Source organism: Oreochromis niloticus, linkage group LG20, assembly GCF_001858045.2.
Source record: "Oreochromis niloticus isolate F11D_XX linkage group LG20, O_niloticus_UMD_NMBU, whole genome shotgun sequence".
Taxonomy (NCBI): domain Eukaryota; kingdom Metazoa; phylum Chordata; class Actinopteri; order Cichliformes; family Cichlidae; genus Oreochromis; species Oreochromis niloticus.
The window spans coordinates 21,758,020-21,780,155 of NC_031984.2; the positions used below are offsets into that span (position 1 = coordinate 21,758,020).

General features: G+C 42.4%; 1 protein-coding gene across 1 annotated transcript; it reads right to left on the bottom strand.

Annotated features, from left to right (window-relative positions):
- Window positions 1-493: 493 nt before the first annotated feature.
- noc2l (NOC2-like nucleolar associated transcriptional repressor) lies at window positions 494-22,102 on the bottom strand. The gene is made up of 18 exons (XM_003444808.5): window positions 21,989-22,102; window positions 21,454-21,573; window positions 20,491-20,674; window positions 20,164-20,410; window positions 18,054-18,144; window positions 17,853-17,931; window positions 17,573-17,683; window positions 17,346-17,459; window positions 17,027-17,215; window positions 16,578-16,717; window positions 15,266-15,377; window positions 12,329-12,442; window positions 10,545-10,646; window positions 10,178-10,321; window positions 4,259-4,372; window positions 3,914-4,049; window positions 1,950-2,048; window positions 494-761 (listed from the first exon to the last, which is right to left on the bottom strand). The coding sequence occupies exons 1-18, from the start codon at window positions 22,006-22,008 to the stop codon at window positions 625-627; spliced, it is 2,253 nt and encodes a 750-aa protein (XP_003444856.1). The 5' UTR covers window positions 22,009-22,102; the 3' UTR covers window positions 494-624.
- Between the last annotated feature and the right edge of the window lie 34 nt (window positions 22,103-22,136).

The following is a 22,136-nucleotide window of genomic DNA, read 5'->3' on the forward strand; positions in this document are numbered from 1 at the left end:
CATCGGTTTAGCTGTGAATTCTGGCGTGAAGATCATCGAAGGCCAGGAAGAAAAGCGGGGGGGAGAAGTTGGGAGTAGGACAGCCGTGTTTGAGCATGTGCGATAGACAGACAGAAAAGACAGCGGTGCGGGCAGGGGGTGGGTGAGGAGTTGGCACGGAAACAGACCAGCCTGTGTTGCTGCTCTACCACCTGGGCAGAGAGTCTTGGCGCAGCATCAGACACCACCCTGCCAGCCTGGCACCGCACTGCTGCCTCGGGGCTGAACACCCGCCTCTCTGTACCCGCTCCTCTTGGCCGGCCCTGCCTGGCTGGGCCCGGCTCAGCCAGCCTCATAGCTCCTTCCAAATAGCCCGTTCTTACAAAGCCTGGGGGTGCCTACAGGTGTGCACATGTACACAAATTACTCGTTTCAGGTGCACTTGTGCATTAACATGCACATACACGCTTCAATTAGCATCTTAAAAAAAAAATAATTCAAGGACACACAGGAATTTTTTTTTTGTATCAGGCTCAGTGTTTAATAAAATTAAACTTCTCTGTACTGTACATATGAGGAGACAGAAAATTAAAACAACAATAGCAAAGAGGAAATACTGGAAATATTGACCGCTCCTATAGACCCTCAGTCGTCATCAGACAGTTCCAGGTCTTCAAGTACATCCTCCTCTCCCTCAGCCAGCTTTATCAGAGCAGAGGAGGACAGCGGCTGAGGAGTCTTGGAAGCCTTTTTATCTCCTTCCTCTTCCTCCTCATCATCATCTGGAATATAGACAAGAAGTACTTAAACTTCACGCTCAGCCACATCAGAAACCTCGCAGGTATCGAGTGGTTTATATGTGCACACGTTAGAGTAGAACAGCATTTTTAACAAACCTCTTCTAATCTGACATATTTCACATTTTTACAATGTTGTTTACTCTCCAGGCTCAGCTAATGAGTGGCCACAGGAGTTGCTACCAGCTGTGAGACCACCATGTTAAAATGTGATGTAAACCATTTCTCAAAAGTTACACACGGATGATAAATGCATAACTGAAAAGCATAAATTTAGAGTAGCGCTCCTTAAATTCCATTTCTGTTCATTTATACATAATAAATTCATTTAAGAGACTGAATTAATTTAACTATTTCAGTGCAAATGCTTAGTCTAAATTCTAAAATTGCTCTTCCCTCCGAACCAGCAGCCGAACCCAGAGATGTTTAAACTTAAAAGTTCAGACTGTCGAGACCCAAATCTGGCATCATGTGGCAGTTTATGCCTGAAAACCTGCTACAAAAACAACTAAATATTTATTAAAATTTAATTTTTTGTACTTGACTATATTTGCATTATCTAGAGCAGGGATATCAAACTTAAGGCCCGGGGGCCACACGCAGCCCGACAAAGACTCCAATCCGGCCGCTGGACTGTTTTGGAAAATATGAAGAACAGAAATTTCACAGCTTCTCTTACTGATAAAGAGCTTTTCCACGACCACACTACACTAAAGTAATGAATTCATAGATGATATCTATGAATAAACTGTGTCCACAGTGAAAAAACTAAACATTTGCTGTTAATGAACAAAAACTTTCCAGTCTGTCTTTCATTTGCTACAGCAGCATTTCTATATCGTGCAGAAAAACATATTGTTACAATTCTTCTTATGTTAATATACAACCAGGATTAAATGTGCAGATAAACTTCAGGAAGTGCTGTTTCACTGGGTTGGCCCACTTAAGATTAAAGTGGACTGTATGTGGCCCACAGTGTAAAACGAGTCTGACATCCCTGCTCTAGAGGCAAACAGTAATTTTAAGTTTTACCCTTGGTACCAGCCAGCCTCCATATTACTGACCCTGCACTGATAGAAATGGGTAACGCAGACGCCTCTGCACAGCAAATTAGCCAAAACAGACAAATTGGGACCTTAAAATGTGTCAAAACTGTTAATTGTGAATACCGACCTGAGTCTTCTCCCTCTATGCCCTCATCATCGCTCAGGTCAGACAGGTCTTCAAAATCATCGTCATCCTCGTCATCTGACGCACGGCTGCTCTTCTTACCTGAGGGGAGACAGTGGAAAAACATTACAGCGCGCTGAAATTTGTCTAGTCTTACTTTCTTCAGACGTTCCTAAGTTTGCACCGGTGCATCGCTGACGTCTGACGACTTTGGAGACGTGGATATGTGGGCCAGGTATCAGAGGCAGCTGGAAGTGTCTATTTCCTCCTGAGATGGAACTGAGAGTCGATTACAGGCGCCGCCGCCGCTGCTGCTGCTGGTGCACAAACACCCATGACAGTTTACTACCGGCAATTTCAGACATCTTATGCTCACGGCCTAAATATAGCAAATGGAGATAGCAGGCAGGTTCCACAGCTTCCACGATAATGGCAGAGTTGGTGTGTGTGTCTGTGTTTGTGTGTTGGAGAGAAGTTGGGTTTTTTTCTTTTTGAAATTTAAGGTGTGCTACTCTCAGAGTGCTGTGTGTGTGTGTGTGTGTGTGTGTGTGTGTTGTCTAGCCAAAGGGACAACTGAGGTCCACATGCTTTGAAGTTGAGGTGTGATGAGAAGCTGACGGCGTAGGGGAGAGAGAAGGAAAACAGAGCTGTTTCCTTTATGACACGCGCGCGCACACACACACACACACGCACGCACACACATAAACAACGTCTATTAAAACATCAGGTACTTCCCATCTGAATTTAAGATCGCAAACGCGCTCTTGCCCTCTCCCACTCTTTGTTGCTCACATGGTGCTCGCAGATTTCAGTTGTACCTTTGAGGTTGCCCCCAAATGACCTGGATGACTTATTACCACCACGCACACACAAATACACACACGCACACACACCAATCTTAATCATCAGCCCCTTCTCGCACTCCCCCTCTTTCCGGGAGTGTGTGAGACCGCAGAGAGCTTTGGTGAGCTGCCTGAAAGCTTTTGGCTCTTCGAGACTGGACGGCGAGGCGGTGGGTGTGCATTTGTGTGCTATCATCGAGATGTGTCTGTGTGTGTGTGTCTGCGCACGTGTTGCGAGGACATGCGGGGGCAGCTGGTTGGAGTCTACAGAGCCAGAAAAAGAGAGAGAGAGGGAGAAAAAAAAGGGAGAGAGGCCACCGCTGGCTGTTCCAGTGGGCTGGTTTGAATTAGGAACCCCCGCTGGGATCCAAGCCTGTACTTCCTGTTGGGGTGGAGGTGGGGAGGGCAAGTTCGTGAGTGTGGAGGGGTTGAGGAAGGATGAACGAAAGAGGGGTGAGGGAGGAGGGGAGGGGAGGGGATGCTTGCCGGCAGCTGCCCATCCGTTTGTGGGGACTCTCCCCACAATGAAGACCAGATGCATTAAAAAAAAAAATAAAAACCCTGCCGCCTGCTCTGTTCCTCAGTGACCTTGTGGAGGGTTTTTTTTCTGTTTGGAGCGTGTCCGAGTGTAAAGCTATAAAATCGAGGTTGACCTGTGGATGACCCGCAGAGGATGAGAGACAAACGGGGGATGGGGGGGGGTGTTAAAGGATGAATGAGCTGACGGCTCCTTTTGGCGGAGAGAGCAAGAGAGAACCAAACTCTCTGATAAGCGAGAGATTTTCTCTTCAGTTTGATTTGGGATTTAATTTTAATTTCCACGGAAACGGCCTCTGTGGATGCTTTTATATCTCGGAGCCTTACGGCAAACCGCTCTGCAGGTGATCTGCTTCGTGTAGTCAAATCTTAGAGACGTCACACAAACGGATAACGGCAGGAAAAAAACATAAAATCACAGTGAACTGTCATCACCTCTCAAGCTTTTACACTGCTGTAACAAAATGCAGCCCCCTAGAGGCCAAGTTGGGAAATACACCATGACCTGCACCAGTCCACAAATTGCATCGTTTGCAGGGTCGGATTCAGATAAATGGGGGAAACCAGATATGAGGGGGGTTAGCTCACCTTTGATTTTGAGTCCTGCATCGTCATCTTCATCGGAGTCGCTGTCAGACTGGAACAGACCCTTGAACTCCTTTTTGTCCTTGGCCTTCTCTTCAATCTTCTTCCGTTTGATCTCAGGAAGGTTCAGATCCTCCATCTTTATGTGACACAAACACAAAAAACAAACTGCAGTGCTTGTACACACGCTTGCATTTTAACAGCCTTAATCGTGATCACAAAACTGTTTTTATGTAACAGAGTAATTCTTCTGGGTAACGTGAACATTCATGAATGAAAAACAGTAGAAGTGACTCATAATGACTGAGTAAGGCGACTGCTGGCAGGTTTCTTTGGTTTGATAATTACCCTTTCCTTGCCAGAAATCTCCAGCTGGATCTCCTTCTCTCTCAGCTTCTTCCACTGGCTGTAATATTTGCTCAGGGGGGTCCCCTCCTCCTGGATCTGCTTCTCCCAAGCCGCCTGACAGAGAACAGATATTTAGATGGAGAATGCACACAGGTGTGGACAGGACAGGTATGTGTATGTGAAAGGAAATGCAAATCTCCATCCTAATAAGCATAAATACACAAGTGGGTTCTCTCCCTTTCTTTTCCAGGATCTGTTTAGACAAGCCTTTCAGCAGGTTCATATTACACCTCCACCTCCAGCTGACCGGGAGAAAGAGACAGACGAGAGTGATCAAAGTCAGAGAAAACAGACGGGTTGAAGATGCCTGAAAGAGGAGATCTTCTTCGGCCCCTAAAGGTCTTTCTGGACAATATTGATTAGGCCCAATCACATTATCTGACCGACAAATCCAATAGTGCGAACAGACCGTGGCCTCTTGTACCCGTTGGCCTAACACATTTACCACAATTTTCAGTGTCGCTATTAAGACAGAGTGACACGTGTGCACCGGAAGACGGGATGAGAGAAGAAAACGTTACTTCTGAATTCGGTCAGACAAACAAAACTAAATATTTTCAGATGAGAGAAAGACGAGCGATGGCAGAGTGTGCAGGGCGTCGTTAATTAGGCTAGCTCTCAGTTTGGGTGACATGTCAGCAGGGGGGCTGGTGGCCGGAGGGGGGCCGTGGCCTTTCCACGGTGACAGCAGCAGGGCTGTCCCCTCTCCTTCGCCCGCGGTGACACCTCTACCCCTGCCTCCGTGCCAGGGAGTCAATGCCATGGCGACAGCCTCCGCTGAGCACAGAGCCGTGGCGACAGGCGCTGGCACCGTGCCGCGTCATCTGCCATACTATGTAAACACACACACACACACACACACACACACACACACACACACACACCGTTTCATCAGCTAAATTACAGACGAAGACCATCCGCTTCCATTTCATCTTTAAACGCTCTTAAATATTCATCAGTTCACACCTGTTCAAAAGTACAGGTGACACAACTAAAGAGCAACTGAACGAACACACGCGCAGCAGAGGTTGTTTCAAATTTTTAAATGTGTTTTTTGTCACTTTGACGACATTTATAAAAACATCACAATAACAGAAAAGATGATGCATTTCTGAGGGTGTGGACATGCAGCCACTTCCCATGAGAACATAAGAAACAGAAGTGATTTTGTTTTTCCTCCTTCGGTTATAGCAGAAGCGCTAACACACCACAAACATGAACTTAGTCGACTTAAGCTCTGAATCTCCTTGGGTATAATTAAACGCATCCACACAGAGGCAATCTTGCCCCCGCCTGAACCCTGCCTCTGCTGACACACTGGACATTTCAGCCATGGCTTTCTAGGCTGGAGGATGTTTGTCCCATGAAGTGATTAGACGTTACTGTGAAGCTTTCCAATCATGCGAGCGCTCACTTTACTGACAGCAAACCTTGCAATACGTGTCTGCGTAGGTTCTCAGTCATCCAGGTCATGGTAATCTAAGGAGCTTGAAGATGTTTCACCTCTCATCCAAGAAGCTTCTTCAGCTCTGAATCAGAATGAAACGTCTTCAAGAAACTTAAAGAACTCCAGACGCTTTTCTTTCCAAACTTCCAAGCATCAGAGTGTGCAGATGCACCTATGACCCTGCAGCGGTCCCAGACACACCTTCAGACTGGCGAACTCCAGATTTAGTGTTTAATAATATGGTGAAAGAAAGAGACAGCAAATTATTTTGCATACGGAGCACTAATGCGACAGCTTTGCAAGCCACTTTGTTTTTTTTGTGAAACCATGCTACATCACAATGCTACAGAGTAGTTGTAATCTGCTGTGATAACAAATTTTTATCGTATCAATGCGACAACAATTCCCACAATTCCTTTGTGTTTGTCGCCAGTCCATTGGTAGACGGTATGCACAGGCGGCTCAGAGAATTTAATGGAAATTGGAAGCAGTATTTTCGCTGAATAAATGGAGCGATGTTTTAAACGTTTAAAAGAAAATCGGAGAAATCGAGCCATCAGGATGAAACAAACAACCTGCAGGAACTGAAGGAACGTCTGACAATAAAGGGAAAGTTTGGAAGTACAACAGCGAGTGGGAAAAGGACTTTCCGTGGCCGAATTATGAAGCTAAGGCGCAACTTTTTGTCAGCACTGCTCAGAAGCAGTGAAAAAGAGTAAACCAGACAATCGTTACGTCGTGGAAAACAAGATATTTAAAAGAGACGATGTTAAGAAGAAAACAAACAAACAAAAAAAGGTAATACAATAAAAAAAGGGAAATGCTTGCTTCAAGTTGCTCCTTTTCTAACAATTCTGTGTTCCATAAAATTATGCCATTTGCCGCAAATCTAAATTGCTGGCTGATGTTTTCACGGAAGTTGAGATGTAAGCCAGGAGGAATGTTAGAGAAGTTCCCGAGCATGCAGTCTGAGGGAGAGAGCGTTTCACGTGTCGTATCAAGAAAATATTTCCTGAATACGTTCTTCAGTTACCGTACTGGTGTTTACTTTGTTGTTAATATGATTTTAAGGGCACAGAGCTGAAAGGGCAAGTTGTTACTGTGGATGTCACCTAGACATCCACCACTTTGACACACCTGACACCTGTAATTATAGAGGTGTTACATACAGACACATTCAAATGTCACACATAGATATATATATGTATATATATATATATATGTATATACACACATACATACATGCAGTACGTATACTTGTACCCCTAGGTGTTATACACACAGACACACTAATCCAAGTTATTGTGTTTGCATTTTTACTGACAAACACGTTTGTCTGAAAAGATTTCTAGTTATTGTGTGTTCATATTACACATTACTGTCAGTGTGTTTAAGTATGAACTGCACTGCTTTTGGTTATTAGGGATTTTAACAGACATTTCATGCTTGTGCTACAAAACTAGCAACCTTTGTAGCACCAGTACTACAAGCTAACAAAGTCAACGTTCTTTGCCCTGGAAAAACTACATCTGTTAGCCCTGGACAGCCCACTATGTTGCCAGCACTGCTCTTTGTGATGCAAATTCTTTAATCTTACAGCAGATCCACCATCGTCATCGCATAGTAGTGCATTGGTGATCTACAGATGCTGCATAGAGCTCTAAAGAGACTGTGTCTGCATGTTCTAGAGCAATATCAGAGATTTGTGGAACAACCAGTATTGCAGCCAATACTGCAATAAGTATTTCAAGTCCAAAGATATGCATGTTGAGTTATAGAAAAAGGCCTTCATGAGTCAAGTAGACTGCAGAGGTGGGAACTAATAAAGTACTTAAGTAGTACTACTGTACCTAAGTAGGATTTTCAGGTATCTGTACTTTACTTGGGTATTTATTTCTCTGGCAACTTTTTACTTTTACTTCTTACATTTTCACACAGATGCTTCTACTTTCTACTCCTCACGTTTACAAAACAGGCTCGTTACTTTAAGTTTGACAAGTCTGGGAGATTCAAACATCAAACTGATTTGAGCCTAAATGGAGGGAACAGTAACACATAAAAGATAATCCTATTGGTTTATCCTTTAAGGGGGCTTATCGCACACAAAGAGATGAAAGGGGCAAAAACATGTAATTGATTGAAGCGCTACACTTTGGGGGTAAGTTATACTTCAGTATAATAACTTTGCATTATCCAGGGTTTGTATGAAAATACTTGGCAGTTAAGTTCAGGATAAACAGGTTAGCTTGCAGTAAGGTGGTAAATTTACAGTAAAGCGCTGTGTTGGACCGGTGCACAGTGGCTGTGGTGCTCATTGTCAGTGTTAGGTTACATACAGCAGAGATGAATTTAAATTTAAGCTGATGATGCTGAGATTTATTCATTGATTTCAACCTTTATACCAGCTGTATACTTTCTAGTATACAGACAGTATAAACAGGGTACTGGCAGTGTAGAGGATGGAAATCAAGACAGTCTGTGAAGCATCTGCTTACATCTAGTTGAATTCTGTAAATGTAGAAAGAGCAGTAAAGCTCAGAGCATCACCATCAGGTCAGCTGACTATAACATGTAAACAAAGAAAAATCCACTGTCTCAGTAGAAAAGATTACTGTAACTGATCTCAGAGTTCCCTCCATTAAAATCCCATTAAAACTCTTTTTAGCTGTGAAGGTAAATTCTAAAATAAAGTTTATATTCCAATGTACTAATATAATTTCATTATTATGTTAATACAGCGTGAGGTTCAGATAGTGTTGCAAATAAACTGCTGGTAGAAATGTCCTTAAAAGGCCTAATTTGTAGTTTCTTACTTATTTTTCAGAGCTTACGTTTTCCCTTTTGAACCTTTACTGGAGTAAAGAAAGAAAAGGCTGCACTGCAATTGTTACCGTCCCTCTGTTTACACAGCCAAGGACCTGCATCAGGCACCACCCTCAGTTCAAACCTTATAGCTATTAATGAGTCTATTTAAAAAAAAAACTGTCCATAATGAATATGGGAGATACAGTTCATCAGGTTGAAAACTGGCCTTTATTCCCATTTAGGAGAGGACACAGACAGTAACTCAGTGAAGGACTACAGGTAACTGCATCTGTGTATAACTGGCCCTTTGAGACCTCCTGGGGTCTACACCTTGGAGTAAGCACAGGGTCATTCTTAGCTGAGTTTAAGGTTTATATAGAGAGGTGTTCTCCATTACCAGCTTCTGCCTGTGGCGTTAGATGGTCAGTTGTTAGATGGCCTGCAGCACGTAGCTCAACTGGAAACTATCCCAAAGTAAAAAGCTATTTTTCCCTGCAACGGGATTTCTCTGGTGCTCTTATTAGAAATACTGGAATATGATTGTTAAACATATAGTTACACGAACCAATAATTATTATCCATAACGGCTGTAATTTATTTTCAGATGACTGTAAATACTCACTGTTGTACCTCTCTCCAGACGTCCTTGATGTTGATTTGAAAATTTCAAATTTGGATCTATCGCTCCATCATATGTGCTGCTACTGATTTTCAGTCTAGTTCTTGTGTAATTTGGCCTTTTCTTTATGTTTCCCTTCCATAAGAACAGCTTTTTGACAACCAGCCTTCCACTGAGACAGTGTGTGATGAGGCTTCAGGGAACAGTACGGATCAGCTAAGGAGTCAAATACATCTCTCACGTCCCGTGTCAGGTGTTTGCAGGATGTTTTCCCATATTTTTCCAGGACATGACTTTCAGATACTGTTTGCCCTCAACACACAGTACACCATTTCAAGGAATGCCAATTTTTTTAATCTAATACCTCTTTGGGAAATCACCTTGTTGGTGCAAATATAGTATTTTATGCCTGTCAAACTGTTATCTTTGGCAGTTATTTATAGATTCGACTAAAGAAATGGGAACTGTTTTTGTGACAGGCTACTAGTAGCAAAGTGGCAAACGGTATGTTACATGTAGATGAGTCATGTGTAGACACAACACTGGCTAACACAACAAAAGGCATTGAGTTACATGCCTTTTCATGCTTGAATGATTCATGGATCAATATTAAGTGGTTCAGCAAAGGATGTCCAAAGAAACATTTGAAAAGATGTGCATAAAGTCTGGAGAACTGTTGCTCAAGACTGCTTTTAAAATGAAATCAAGTCTAGCTTGGAAGCAAAAATTACAGTAAAATGTTTTTTTTTCTGTTGCCCATGTTGCATTTTGTTGATGACCTTTATGTTTAGTTAGCCTTTAGTAGTTTTAAAATTTAAACCTATTTAGTGCCATTTTCAACATATTATTTATTTGACCTTATTATGTGGATCAATGGAAGAACATTGCTCTGTATTTGCAACTTGTTTTCTAAGTTAAAGGTTTGCAAAAGCTTAATGCCAGCGAACAGAAGGGCCAAACAGTCATCGCACAAACCAGACCCACTCACCACAGCGGTGGCATCGGCCACTCCAAATGTGGCCTTCTGTCTCCGTCCTGTGATGTGGCTGCTGTTCTCCTGTATCTTCTCCAACAGCTGGCGCACCGGCTTGGAGTAATTGGCCACTTTGCATTCCTTCAGGAACGCTTTCAGCTGCAGGGACATGGAGGAGGTGCATGAGAAGGTAAGAACAAGCACAAAGGTTGATTATTGTTTCCCCTAAAGGAAGCTGATTCAGTTCAGCAGATCCTGAATCATATATTGGGGTGAAAAACTTTGGGAATAATTAATCTTTTTTAGACAATTGCTAAGTTTAAAAAAAATAAAATAAAATAAATTCTTGTCCGCTTTAAGATCGCTTTGAAGTATGCCTCACCTGAATGATGGTGGGCAGGGCGAGCTCAGGGAACCCGATGGAGCTGGCCTGAGTGTGGAAGTAATCTAGTATCAGGTCGTACAGCTGGTCAATCATCCCATCCTAAAACACAACAGGACAGCAACGATTACAAACAATGTTCAAAATTTACAAAATGACATCATTTTCCTATTTCATGTGCAACTAACACGAGTGGATCTATAGAAGCATCTTACTGGCTACAAATTAATCATGGCAATAGCTTTTCCCAGCCTGGTATTAACATTTAAATGTTTACTAACCAAGAATCAATAATGCATTACAAGCTGTTTTAATTGATCCGTGTCTCTATCCAGATCTATTTTGGGAAGATTTAATGTTGAACTTCTAATATGCAGTGTTTGTTTTCATGGATATTGGCATTTCTGGGACAGACAATGTAATTCCTGCTTATTGGTCGGGGCTAACTTAAAATAAGTCTCCAAACCAATCACATCTCGCTTAGCATGAACTCACTAAATCACTCAAACAGTGTGAGCTGATGTGACTGTACTTTCACTGAAAAGCAGAAAGGACTCTATATGAACGACAAACTGCACAAGTCTACACTGGCAACAATAAGCAAGCAAAATGCAATTACTGCCCAGTACCTTATCACAATGTTGTGCTAATCAATATACTCTGTTTGCAATGTATAGTGCTAGCACACAGATCCATCACAGCTGTGGATGTCGGTGTCACTGAGACATGAAGTCACCTCCGGCTTATAAATAGGAGATCAAATGGTTACCATTTAGGTAATATACCAAAAAGTAACATGACTAGCCGAGATGCCGCCCCAGGAAAACCAAACGCACTGAAAATAATTACATTGTAGCATCAACAGCTTGAAGGCTGAAGAGCAGCCAGCAGCTGCATCTACATCCCAGCAAAGACTGGGAAAGGCACTGGGTACCAGTACACTAGCTTGACCCCTGAGGCAGGATTTGGTTCTCCTCTTGGTCTTGAACCGGCAATCTTTTTGCACATAATGCTAACTTTGTTAACCGCTACACCACAGAGCCACTATGTGACGGTAACAGTGTACAAACTTTAGCACTTCATAACAGCTATATTCTCTATCAACATAGACTAAAAACAAATGGGAAACCACAGAAAAGCAACCTGAGATTACCATTTGTGTTACTCAGAGTTCCATGTAGCACCTAAACCTATTAAAGGTTCAGGGCAAATGAGGACCTACTTTATACCATAATAATAATAATAATAATAATAATAATAATAATAATAATAATAATAATAATAATAATACTAGTTATTATTATTCAGCCTCTAGTAAAAGCTGAATACGTAAAGATGCCATCTACAGGGCTAGACGTTAAGCTGCCTTTCTGTGAAATAAAACATCTGAAGCCTGTGTGGACTGAGAGGTGAGACTGAGAGATCTGTTTGTTTGGTCAGGTCTGCTGTGTGTTTACGAGACGGGGGTTCACGGCAGTTGCCCGGGTGACAGCGGTGAGAACAGTCCTAGCGAGCGGAGTGCGGGGGATAATCCCACAGAGCTGCAATCCTCTTGGCTGCAGCACTGAGCGAGGCGACTCAGGGTCAGTCTGAGAGCTCTGACTTTCAGCGCTGTCCTCAATCCACACGCACTCTGTCACAGAGTAGCACTAAAATAACTAAGACTCCATGAGCTGCGCCATCTCAGCACACTAAAGGCAGAATCAGCAGGAACTGCTGTATACCAGCTATAAAGAAGTACCTGGTCTAACACTCTTAACACCAGCGGTCACAGTAACACTTACCTTGTAGGCTTTCTCGATTAGGTTGACCTTGTTAAGCTTCAGGATGACTGCAAAGTTGATGGGCTTCTTACTTATTCGTCCGGGTTTCTTGTTGAAATCAACTTGCTGGAAGATCTGTAAGAGGAGACAAACAGTAAACTCTGACCTACATTACTCATACAACAGTGCAGTGCATACCATCTCAAATATAAAACATGGTCTTTTTAATGAGTCTGTGATTCTTTTTGTTTGCATTTTTTAAAAAGGATGCAGATTTTGGTATGAGTAACATCCACCTGTTTTCTCAACTATCCAATCCAGACACATCCCTTAATGAAGGAATCAATAATGCAGGTTGGGCCTACAAATTTCATAATTAACATCACTATTAATTAAACCAAGTAGCTAATAAATCTGTTTTATCTGTGAGAAACCAAGCCCACAGTTACTGCTTGCATAGGACTTAAGAGGGTAAGTAGCAGCCAGGTGCTGCTAATCAAATGCACTTGAATTATTGATCATCAGCGAGTGTGAGCACCTCTCTAAAAGCAGAAGCTTCGCTGGTCCGCAGCATTCAGACGTGTGTTAACATAATCCCAAGAATAAAAGACATCAACAGTGATCTTAGAGAAGCAATTGTTGCTGCCCATCAAACTGGGATGTGTTATCAGGCCATTGTGAAGTCCATCATTCTACTGTTAAGTGAAAAACAAGACCGTTGCCAATCTTCCCAGGACTGGATGTTCCAGTAAAGTCACCCCAGGATCAGACCGTGCAATGTTCTGCAGGCCATAGTTAGCATGTTAAATGTCAAATTTAATGACAGTACAGATAGAAAAAGACTGAACAAGTGTGGTGCTTGTTGACAAGAGGTGGTGTCTTCTCTCTTAAAAGAACATGGCAGCACGGCTTAAGTTTGCAAAGCTGCATTTGAACAAACCACAAGATTTCTGGAACAATGTGCTTTGGACAGATGAGACCAAAGTGAAGATGTTTGGCTGCAATGATGCCCAGTGCCATGTATGAAAAAGAAAAAGAAATCCAGCATATCAGCTCAAACACTTCAGACTAACTGTCATGCACGGTAGTGGAGGAGTGATGATCTGGGTTGTTTTGCAGCCACAGGACTTTGCAGTCATTGAGTCAAACATGAACCCCCACTGTGAACCAAATGCTCGAGTCAAATGTGAGGCCATCTGTCTGACAGCTGACTGAAACTGGGTAATTTAACGTGACAATCATCCCAAGCACTGCAGCAGATCTACAGCAGAATGCCTAAAAAGAAAACGATGGTGCTGCAAAGGTCAAGTAAAAGTCCAGACCTCAACCAAACTGAAATGCAGTGGCAGGACCTTAAGAGAAAGTCATAAAGAAAACAATTGCTTCAAGTTAAAAGTGGTTCTACAAGCAACTGAATGGTACGGTGTGCTTAGCTTTTCAAGTCCAGTGGAAACTTTATCTCCTGACTGTAGGTTGATATTTGGAACTGCTTCTGCACGTTAATAAAAGTCGCGACCGTCTCTATCTTGAGTAAATCCGCATTCGACTTGCTATTCTTCAAAGACAACACAGCTAAAGAAAACATTTATTCTGCGGGATGCTGAAAGTGTTTTGACAATTATCAGTCAGCGCAGCTCATTTTAAATACTGCAGTGTTACTGAGATGACACATTTCTATCTTAGTCTGTGAAAGTACATTCTAGCCAACGTGTGGGCTATTTGTCTACAAGCTTTAGCTTTCACATCTGCCCACAGTGCGCAAGTGAATTTCTGTCTTGTATTTGTGTATCAAGCTATTTCTGACTCCCTGTATCTCTGTGCATGTGCGTTTGTGTGTGTGTGTGTATGTATGTGTGTGTGTGTGTGTGTGGTCGTTAATGCTCGCTGTGTGCGAAGCAGAGCAACGCTCCTGGCCGGTGCTGTCTGTACAAACATAGGATGTGGTGGCGGTCTGCGGGGGAGCCAGGGGAAGTGGGAAGGCATGGGCCAACCCTGGTGCACTCTCTCTCCCTCTCTCTCTCTCACACACGCATGCACACGCATACACACAGCTACACAAGCAGGAAGCTCCAAATCATACACCCCCCTCGGAGATACGAGAACACACACACAGGCACAGACACACAGGAGGAAGGGGCTGCTTTTGCTGCTCTAATTAAAACAGTAGCAGCGTACCTCAGCCTGACTTTAACAAGGGGAACAGTAAAGGAGAAAAAACACAGGAAGCATTGTGCGTCACAAATAAACACAGCTTGCTGTTGGGGGTTAGATGGAGCGAGGGAGGCGGGGGTCGGAGTGTATCTGTGTGTATGACGGGGAGAGAAGTGGGGAGTGGGCCATAGGCAGAGAGGATGTGGTCTGCACAGCATGTTAGGACCAGAGTGTAAACCACAACCGTGTCTTTATCGCTTCGGTCAAACTGCTGCATGCACACACAAACACATACAGACATGTGCTGACCACTCCCAGCGGGCCGAGCCAGTCGCCAGCACATGTCTCTCCTCCAGCAAACCACAACAAAGCCGCACAGCGTGCATAAAAACTTGCGCACAAAGGCACACTACGCGGTCACGTGACTAGCACCTGATCCAGACAAAATGTTGTCAGTTGGTGACCCGTGATTGGTCTGATAACAAAGGTGTCTCTCACAGCTCTACCCTTTGAATGTTTCCTCCTGAGCTCCTACAGTTGTGGCCGTTGAGACCAAAGTGCATTTCGTATGCCACTGATGTTTTTCCGCAGCAAACCACCGACGGAACATTTCATCACTTCTACCTTTTCATTGTTTCCATTTCACCAAAGTCAGCCAACAGGCTGTTTATTGTAGATTATCTCAAACTATCTGAGGGCCTCAAGTTGTGTGTCGGTGCGAGAGACTCGGGCCACTGGAAACCTGACCCCTCACTGATACGCTGTTAGATCTGCACGGTGGTTACTGGAGATGACGTGAAGCCTTACCTCCAAGAGGAAAGGCAGAACGGGCACAAACGTGTTGGTGCTGCCAGACAGCAGAGTGAGCGCTCTGCAACAGTGCATCCTCAGAGGGTAATATCTCGCTGTGGGAACCAGTCTGAAAGAGAAAGCAGTGATCAATGTCTCCACCTGCTGTTGGCAACATGTACAAAAAAAAAAACAAAAAAAATCTCTGTCACGATTTTGAAAGCAACACTTTATGAGTTACAAAAATTTTGGGTGAAGGAACCAAAAATATCTTTAAAAAAATGCAGATTGGAGGAGTACAAACAATGGTTCATCTCATTAGGTAAACCTGTTCATGCAAAGATCTAATCAGCCAACCCAAAGGCATATACGTGCCTTCTGACAGACCAGCCTGAGTATTTCAGAAACTGTTAATCTACTGCGATATTCCTGCGCAATCATTCTAAGGTTTACAGAGAACGTTCCCAAAAAAAGAAAATATCCTACGCGAGGCATCTCTGTGGGCAGAAATCACTTGCTGCTTTCAAGGATCAGAGGAGCTTGAATGCTTTAAGGAAGACAACAGTAAGTCAAATCACAGTAAGTCATTATAGCCAAGGTATGCAGAAGTGCATCTCTGAAGACCACTCCCATCCCAACAGGAAGCTGAGGCTACAATTCACACAGACTGACAAAAAATTAAAAAATATTTCCTGGTCCGAGGAGTCTCAGTTTCTGCTGCAACATTCAGATGTTAAGGTCAGAATCTGGTGTAAACTACATGAAAGCTTGGATCAACCCTGCCTTCAATCAACAGTTCAGGCTAGTGCTGGATATTTTCTTGGCTCACTTTGGGCCCCTCAGTACCAACTGAGCATCATTTAAACGCCACTTCTACTTGAATACTGAATCACATCCATCTCAGAGTGTACCCATCTTCTGATGGGCGCTTCCAGCAAGACAACGCACCATGTCACAAAGCTCAGATCTCAAACTGGTTCCTCGAACATGACGATGTACCCAAACGTTCACCAGATTTCAATCCAACACAGCATCTTTGGGATGTGGTGGAACGAGAAAGTGACATCATGGATTTACACCCAACAAATTGGCAGCAACTGTGTGATGTCATCATGTCAATATGGACCAAAGCAGGAACGTTTCCATTAAGCTAGTTCTGAAAGCAAATGGAGGTGCTACCGAGGTGTAACATAAGTGTATGATATAATATAAGTGGCTGTTTAGTGTGTATTTGAGGCCAAGTCGTGGCTTTATTTATACATCAGACTCTGGGGTTGAGTTTTTAATCTTTTAAAAGCTTTTTTTTCTTAACATATTTATGTATACTTACTTGATGGTGCCAATTATGACTTGGCAGAGTGGATAGATCAGAGGCTGCAGTACCTCACTGGGGTGCAGTGTGCTCAGGACCCGACACCACAGGAACAGACAGTGAATATACTGCCAGTTATAAACTGATTGATACGTTTCCTATTAAAGAAAAAAAAAAAGGGGGGTCAAATGTGAATGAGAGTGAGCATCCATATATCAGAGAATAGCTCTGTGTCACTGTGTGTGGTTGCTCAGTCAGCTTTAAATCACTTTTGTAAACTGGACTAAGCTCCAATCATCATGTCCATGAACGTTTCTAAAGCAAATATATATTTGAATTTTATATAATTACAAAAACGATCCTTAAATTGAAGCCCTAAATGACTCAGATGTATACTAGTCAGTCTCTATAAATACTGTTTTATGTGAGCACAAACAGCAAAAAGAAGCCAAAACAAAACAAACAACCTTCTTCTTCATGGTCATGGCGTTTCTGAGGTGAATGGCCAGCTGTCGGATATAGATGAAGGCCTGCTGGTAAGTGACCTGCGTGTCCAGGGCATACATCTCTGTCAGAGTTCTCTGCATGAAGTTGATCATGGGCAGCACGTTGGGAGACGTGAACTTGCAGTTTTGTACATAAGAAATGTACATTTGCTGCAAAGAGGAAGACAATTATTCTTAAGAAAAAAAAAATGGCTGCCCAGGCTGGATTTGCTTTTTCCCCCCCCTTTTGCCTCAGTAAAGATCCAGGTTTGCTGTGAACACCTCAATTCCTGAAGCTCACCTTGAGAATAGGGTTGAGGTACGTTTCCTGTTTCTGGCGGCAGATTTTATTGAGGGCCAGGAAGGCAAGAACCCGACTCGTCTCTTCCCCCGTGCTCCACTGCTTCATTAGTTGCTAGAGTCAGAAACAGGAAAAGGAAACAACAACAAAGACACATTAAGGCATCATTCGTCAATAAATACTGACATATTTTACTCCATGTCATCCAGCTACGGTGCAGGTTTCACCTTAATCAGGTGGCGACACTGTTTGGGTAGACACAGGTAATACGGTACGAGCTGGTTTGTGTGCTTCAGGACCGCGCAGATGACCGTAGCCTCCGTTAGGCTGGATAACAGCTGCAGGTGGGAAACAACAGAACAAGAAATGATCTCAAAGCAGATATTCAGAACTTACTCTGCTTCACAAAAATGAATCCCTGTATTCTGTATTTCTGCCTCACAGGAAAACATAGGCATGAAATCTAAGTGGTGAAAAACAAAGAGACACACGAAGTAAAGAGCAAACCTGAACCACTCCACTGAGATACATCTTTATGTCCATCTGATTCTTTTGCCATCTCGGACTAGACGAAGGAAGCACTGACCTGCGAACAAACCGCAAAACAAACAAAGAAATGAGTAAACAGGGTTTTTTCTCCCCTCTTCTCAGCTACACCGAGACAATCGATGAGAAATGAGACGAGTGTGAATATTGTGGATTTTGTACTTTTTTTGGTCTTTATCTGGCTTCAGGTTAAGCATCCTCTGCAGAGCTCCGTGGATATCTTTGATGCAGAACAGGACCAAAGCATTGAACACTGCAGACAGAAAAAGAACATCATGCATGCTTAAGTGTTGCATCTTTCATAAATAGCACAAGGACTGAATATAAATGTGCTTATGTCATCACAATAAGACAATTCTAGAAACAATCAATCTTTAAAGAAAAGATCCGAGAACTGCCAGAGGACTTTTGTAACTGATAAACTGTGTTTTCAGTTTCTTCTCTGTGACAGAGATTGGCATGTTTGTGTCTAAATAAGCTGCATTTCTTTTATTTATATAATGTGTATTGTTAAACCGTGGCGGGTTAACATAAATAACATTTCTAGCTTCTGTGTGGGGTAACCAGATCGTGAGTTGATGTTTTGGGTGACGTTCATTCAAGGGGGAAAATGTCTGCTTTACAATGTATTCACAAAATACATGGCTGTTTGGAATAACAACAAAAACCTTTATTTGATTGCAAACAACCAAGTTAAATTTATTGTTTCAGCCCCAAAACACATGGTGTGTATCCTTAAGGCCAATCAAACTTGTTTCCTGTCCCGTTTATGGTACTAAATGTATATTGGGCATCAAAATGGGCAGCAGGTGTTTAACCTTACTCATTTTTTGGTGTTTGTGAATCTTATGAGCTTCCTACAGAGTGCTTAAAACGGCTTTAAATAGATCAATGTTTAAATTAACATTAAATCTGCGCTTTAGATACATCGTAACATAAACCCTCTGAAACACTACAATGTAACCTGATGTGCAAATGTAACTGTACATTTGCAGTTACATTTGTAACTACAACTATAACTGCTACTGTGATTGGCCTGTTTGGTACTCTCAATTCCTCCTGTGCATTTACCACATTTTTTTTTAATTTGTTGCCTACACGTTTTTTAATTTATCAGTCAGTGAATAAAAATCACCACCTCAACATGAGGACTCAGAGATGTCAGCAAATTTCTAACTGTAGATTCCCAGAAGTATCAGAATGGAGACGAAAGAATGTACAAAAAAGTGAAAAACAAAAGTGCCCCCCCCCACCAAAAAACAAAAACAAAAATAAAATAAAACCCCACCTGACAACAATAACAACAAGTCCAGGCATTTTATATATTTCTATTGCGGCTGGCACTGCATAAACAACTGTAGGGACACAACTACAAGCTAATTAATGAGTAAAATATCACACTAAAGCATGAATGCTTGCAACAGCGTGTGACAAGTCATTAAGGGCTGACAACAAATTATTGTTAAATTATTAAATTCGCTAGGTATTCCCTTACTGGTTGGTGATTGGTTGCCGGTTGCAAGCAGATCACAGCAGTCGACAGCAGTTTGTATGGAAGATGCTGAACTGTCTCCATTGCATCACTGTATACCTCTTTTAGCCTTTTCCATCAGTACATACTTGGATCCACTCATTTTCCCAGTCGTCCTATCTATTGTGTATAAGGTCGTGATAGCAGTGGGTCCAAATGTCCCGTGGACGTTACAGCGATGGTATCTGCTGCTCGGTGTATGGCTTTTTATCAGACTTGGGGACCACTGTTTTTCCTTGTTGCCTGGTTTCAAAACTGGCTGTTTTGATTTTAATGAAGGAGATGCTCTCATGACCAATGACTAGCCAACCAGTGGGATGCAGTCTGTTGTCGTCACATTTTCAGATCGCTTGAAACCCCGGCTGAGTAGGTACTACAAAAGTACGTGGTACCAGGTACTACCACATAATCAAAAACTCTAAAAACCAAGTCGATCTGATCCAAGGAGGTGCTAATGGAAAAGGGCTATTTAAGACCAACTACTCACCGACCAGTCACAGAATTAACACTTTCACATAGCAATCAATGGTTGCCAGGGGTCACTGACCCCCCTCTCTAGGACTGCATGAATGGTGCTTTCAACAATCACTTGCTTACTCGTTGGAGAACACACATTTTTCCTTTGTGACTGTTGGATGGTAAATGGTTGCTGACTGGCCTGTGTGACTGGTGTTTTAATTTCAAATTAAACTGTTATATACCCATATATATATATATATGAATACAGATATGAGGACCCACCTGAGCTGTCAGCTACTTTGTAGCGGCATTCACCGCCTTCTTCACCCTTCGTTGTGGCGACAGCAGCCTTGAAGGCCTGCGTGACTTCTCTGAAGAGATGAGCTGTGGGTTCTTTCTTCATGGCCGCTTTCCAGTCATCTATCATTTTGTCTGTGACTTTGATAGTATCTGCTCCCTTCTTGGCTTTCTTTGAACTTTTTGCAGCATATTCATCGTCATCATCTTCTTCATCCCCAGAGCTGGCCTCCTACAAACACGTAAAACGGCAGCATGAGAATCTGCTAATTTCCAAAAGAACTCACACCAGAAAGTAAGCATCCCTCTTACCTCCAGTTTAGATGGTAGTTTGTGGTACCCTCTCTCGTCTTCATCGTCTGAGCTGTCAGTGTCGTCAAAATTCAAAAGCGCCTGGTCGTTGTCCTGCAGAAACTTGAAGAACTCGGGATCTTTGCTCTTTAATCTGGACAGCTGCTCCTTGTGCTGAGAGGCCTTACCTTTAGACTTTTGATCTCTACAAATACAGAGTATGTACAAAACGAGTTACAGAGCTTTGAGACATTTTCTTGCATTTGCACATTTCTAACAGTACATCATACACAAAAGATCATTTGAAGTGTTCCTTCCTGATTTCTTTCTCTTTTTTTTTGCATATTTGTTGCACTTACAAGTTTCAGATCAGCAAAAAAAATGCTAGACAAAGATAACCCAAGTAAACACAAAATGCAGTTTTTAAATGATAATTTCATTTTTTTAAAGGCTAAAAGCTTTCCAGGCCTACCTGGGTCTATGTGAATAAGTAATTGCCCCCTAAACCTAATAACTCGTTGTGCCACCCTTGGCAGCAAGAAATGCTACCAGGCACTTAAGGTCACGCCAAAGCACATCGGCGTAACTTTGTGCTGAACATTGGGGGGGGGGTCAAGATCTCTGTCTAAATAAATAAATCGGTGTCAATTACCAGATGACTAAAAATGCAACTATTATGCAAGATAATTCATAATTTTATTGGGGGGGGTTACACCCCTGCCAAAGCATCTCAATCGGGTTAGGACTTTGGCTTTGGTTAGGCCAGGTAGCACATATAGCAGAATAGTACCATAGCTAAAGGGGTGTGAAGTCAGTTGGTGAGTCTGAAAAGTAAATGGATATGACCCCAATAGAATAGAATAGAATACAATATCCAGACATTTTACACTGGAAAAGGCTGCACGTTTGTATACCCGTATCAGAGAGTGCCCACATTTAAGATTCTTTTTCAACCCCTAAAGGTCTCTAAATATAAGGACTCACTTCTTAGGGCTTGGAGAGTTCTGATCTGTCTTTTTCTTGAGCCCATTCTGTTTGGGAGTCTCTTCGTCAGATTCAAAGCCTGTCAGCAGGAACTCATCCACACTCAAGTCTTCTAATTTCCTACAAGAAAGAAAACAATCCATAAGAAGCAAGTCGATCAAAATGTGTGTGGTCTAACTGTTCTACAGTTTTTAAGTTCACTTGTAAGCATTTTGTTGTTTAGCGGTTCACTTGTCAGTGAGATGCAAATATCACCCTAAAACACTCAGGAACCTTTTATTATTATTATTATTATTATTTATTATTATTATTATTATTAATATTTTTCATGAAGAGAAACCACACTTAGAATACAGCAGTCGTATTCGAGTTAGCATGACCACTTTATGCTAGCACTTTAGTTACTAACATAAAGCCGTAAAGAGTTAGAATGACTTTCACGACTAATTGGCCAGGCTTTAACTTTCAACATCAACATAAAATACAGGATGAATCTCACTGTATTCATAGCATAATACAGAAAATATTAACAAACCTTTTCTGTTTCGCTGCCATGCTGGATCTAAAAAACGTGACGCCAAACCTCAATACCCACAATCCTCTGGTGCAAAGCGATGGAATTGGTTTTATGTTTCGCAGATACTGATCGTATGACGGTACTTGCGTTTATAATTACACCGACT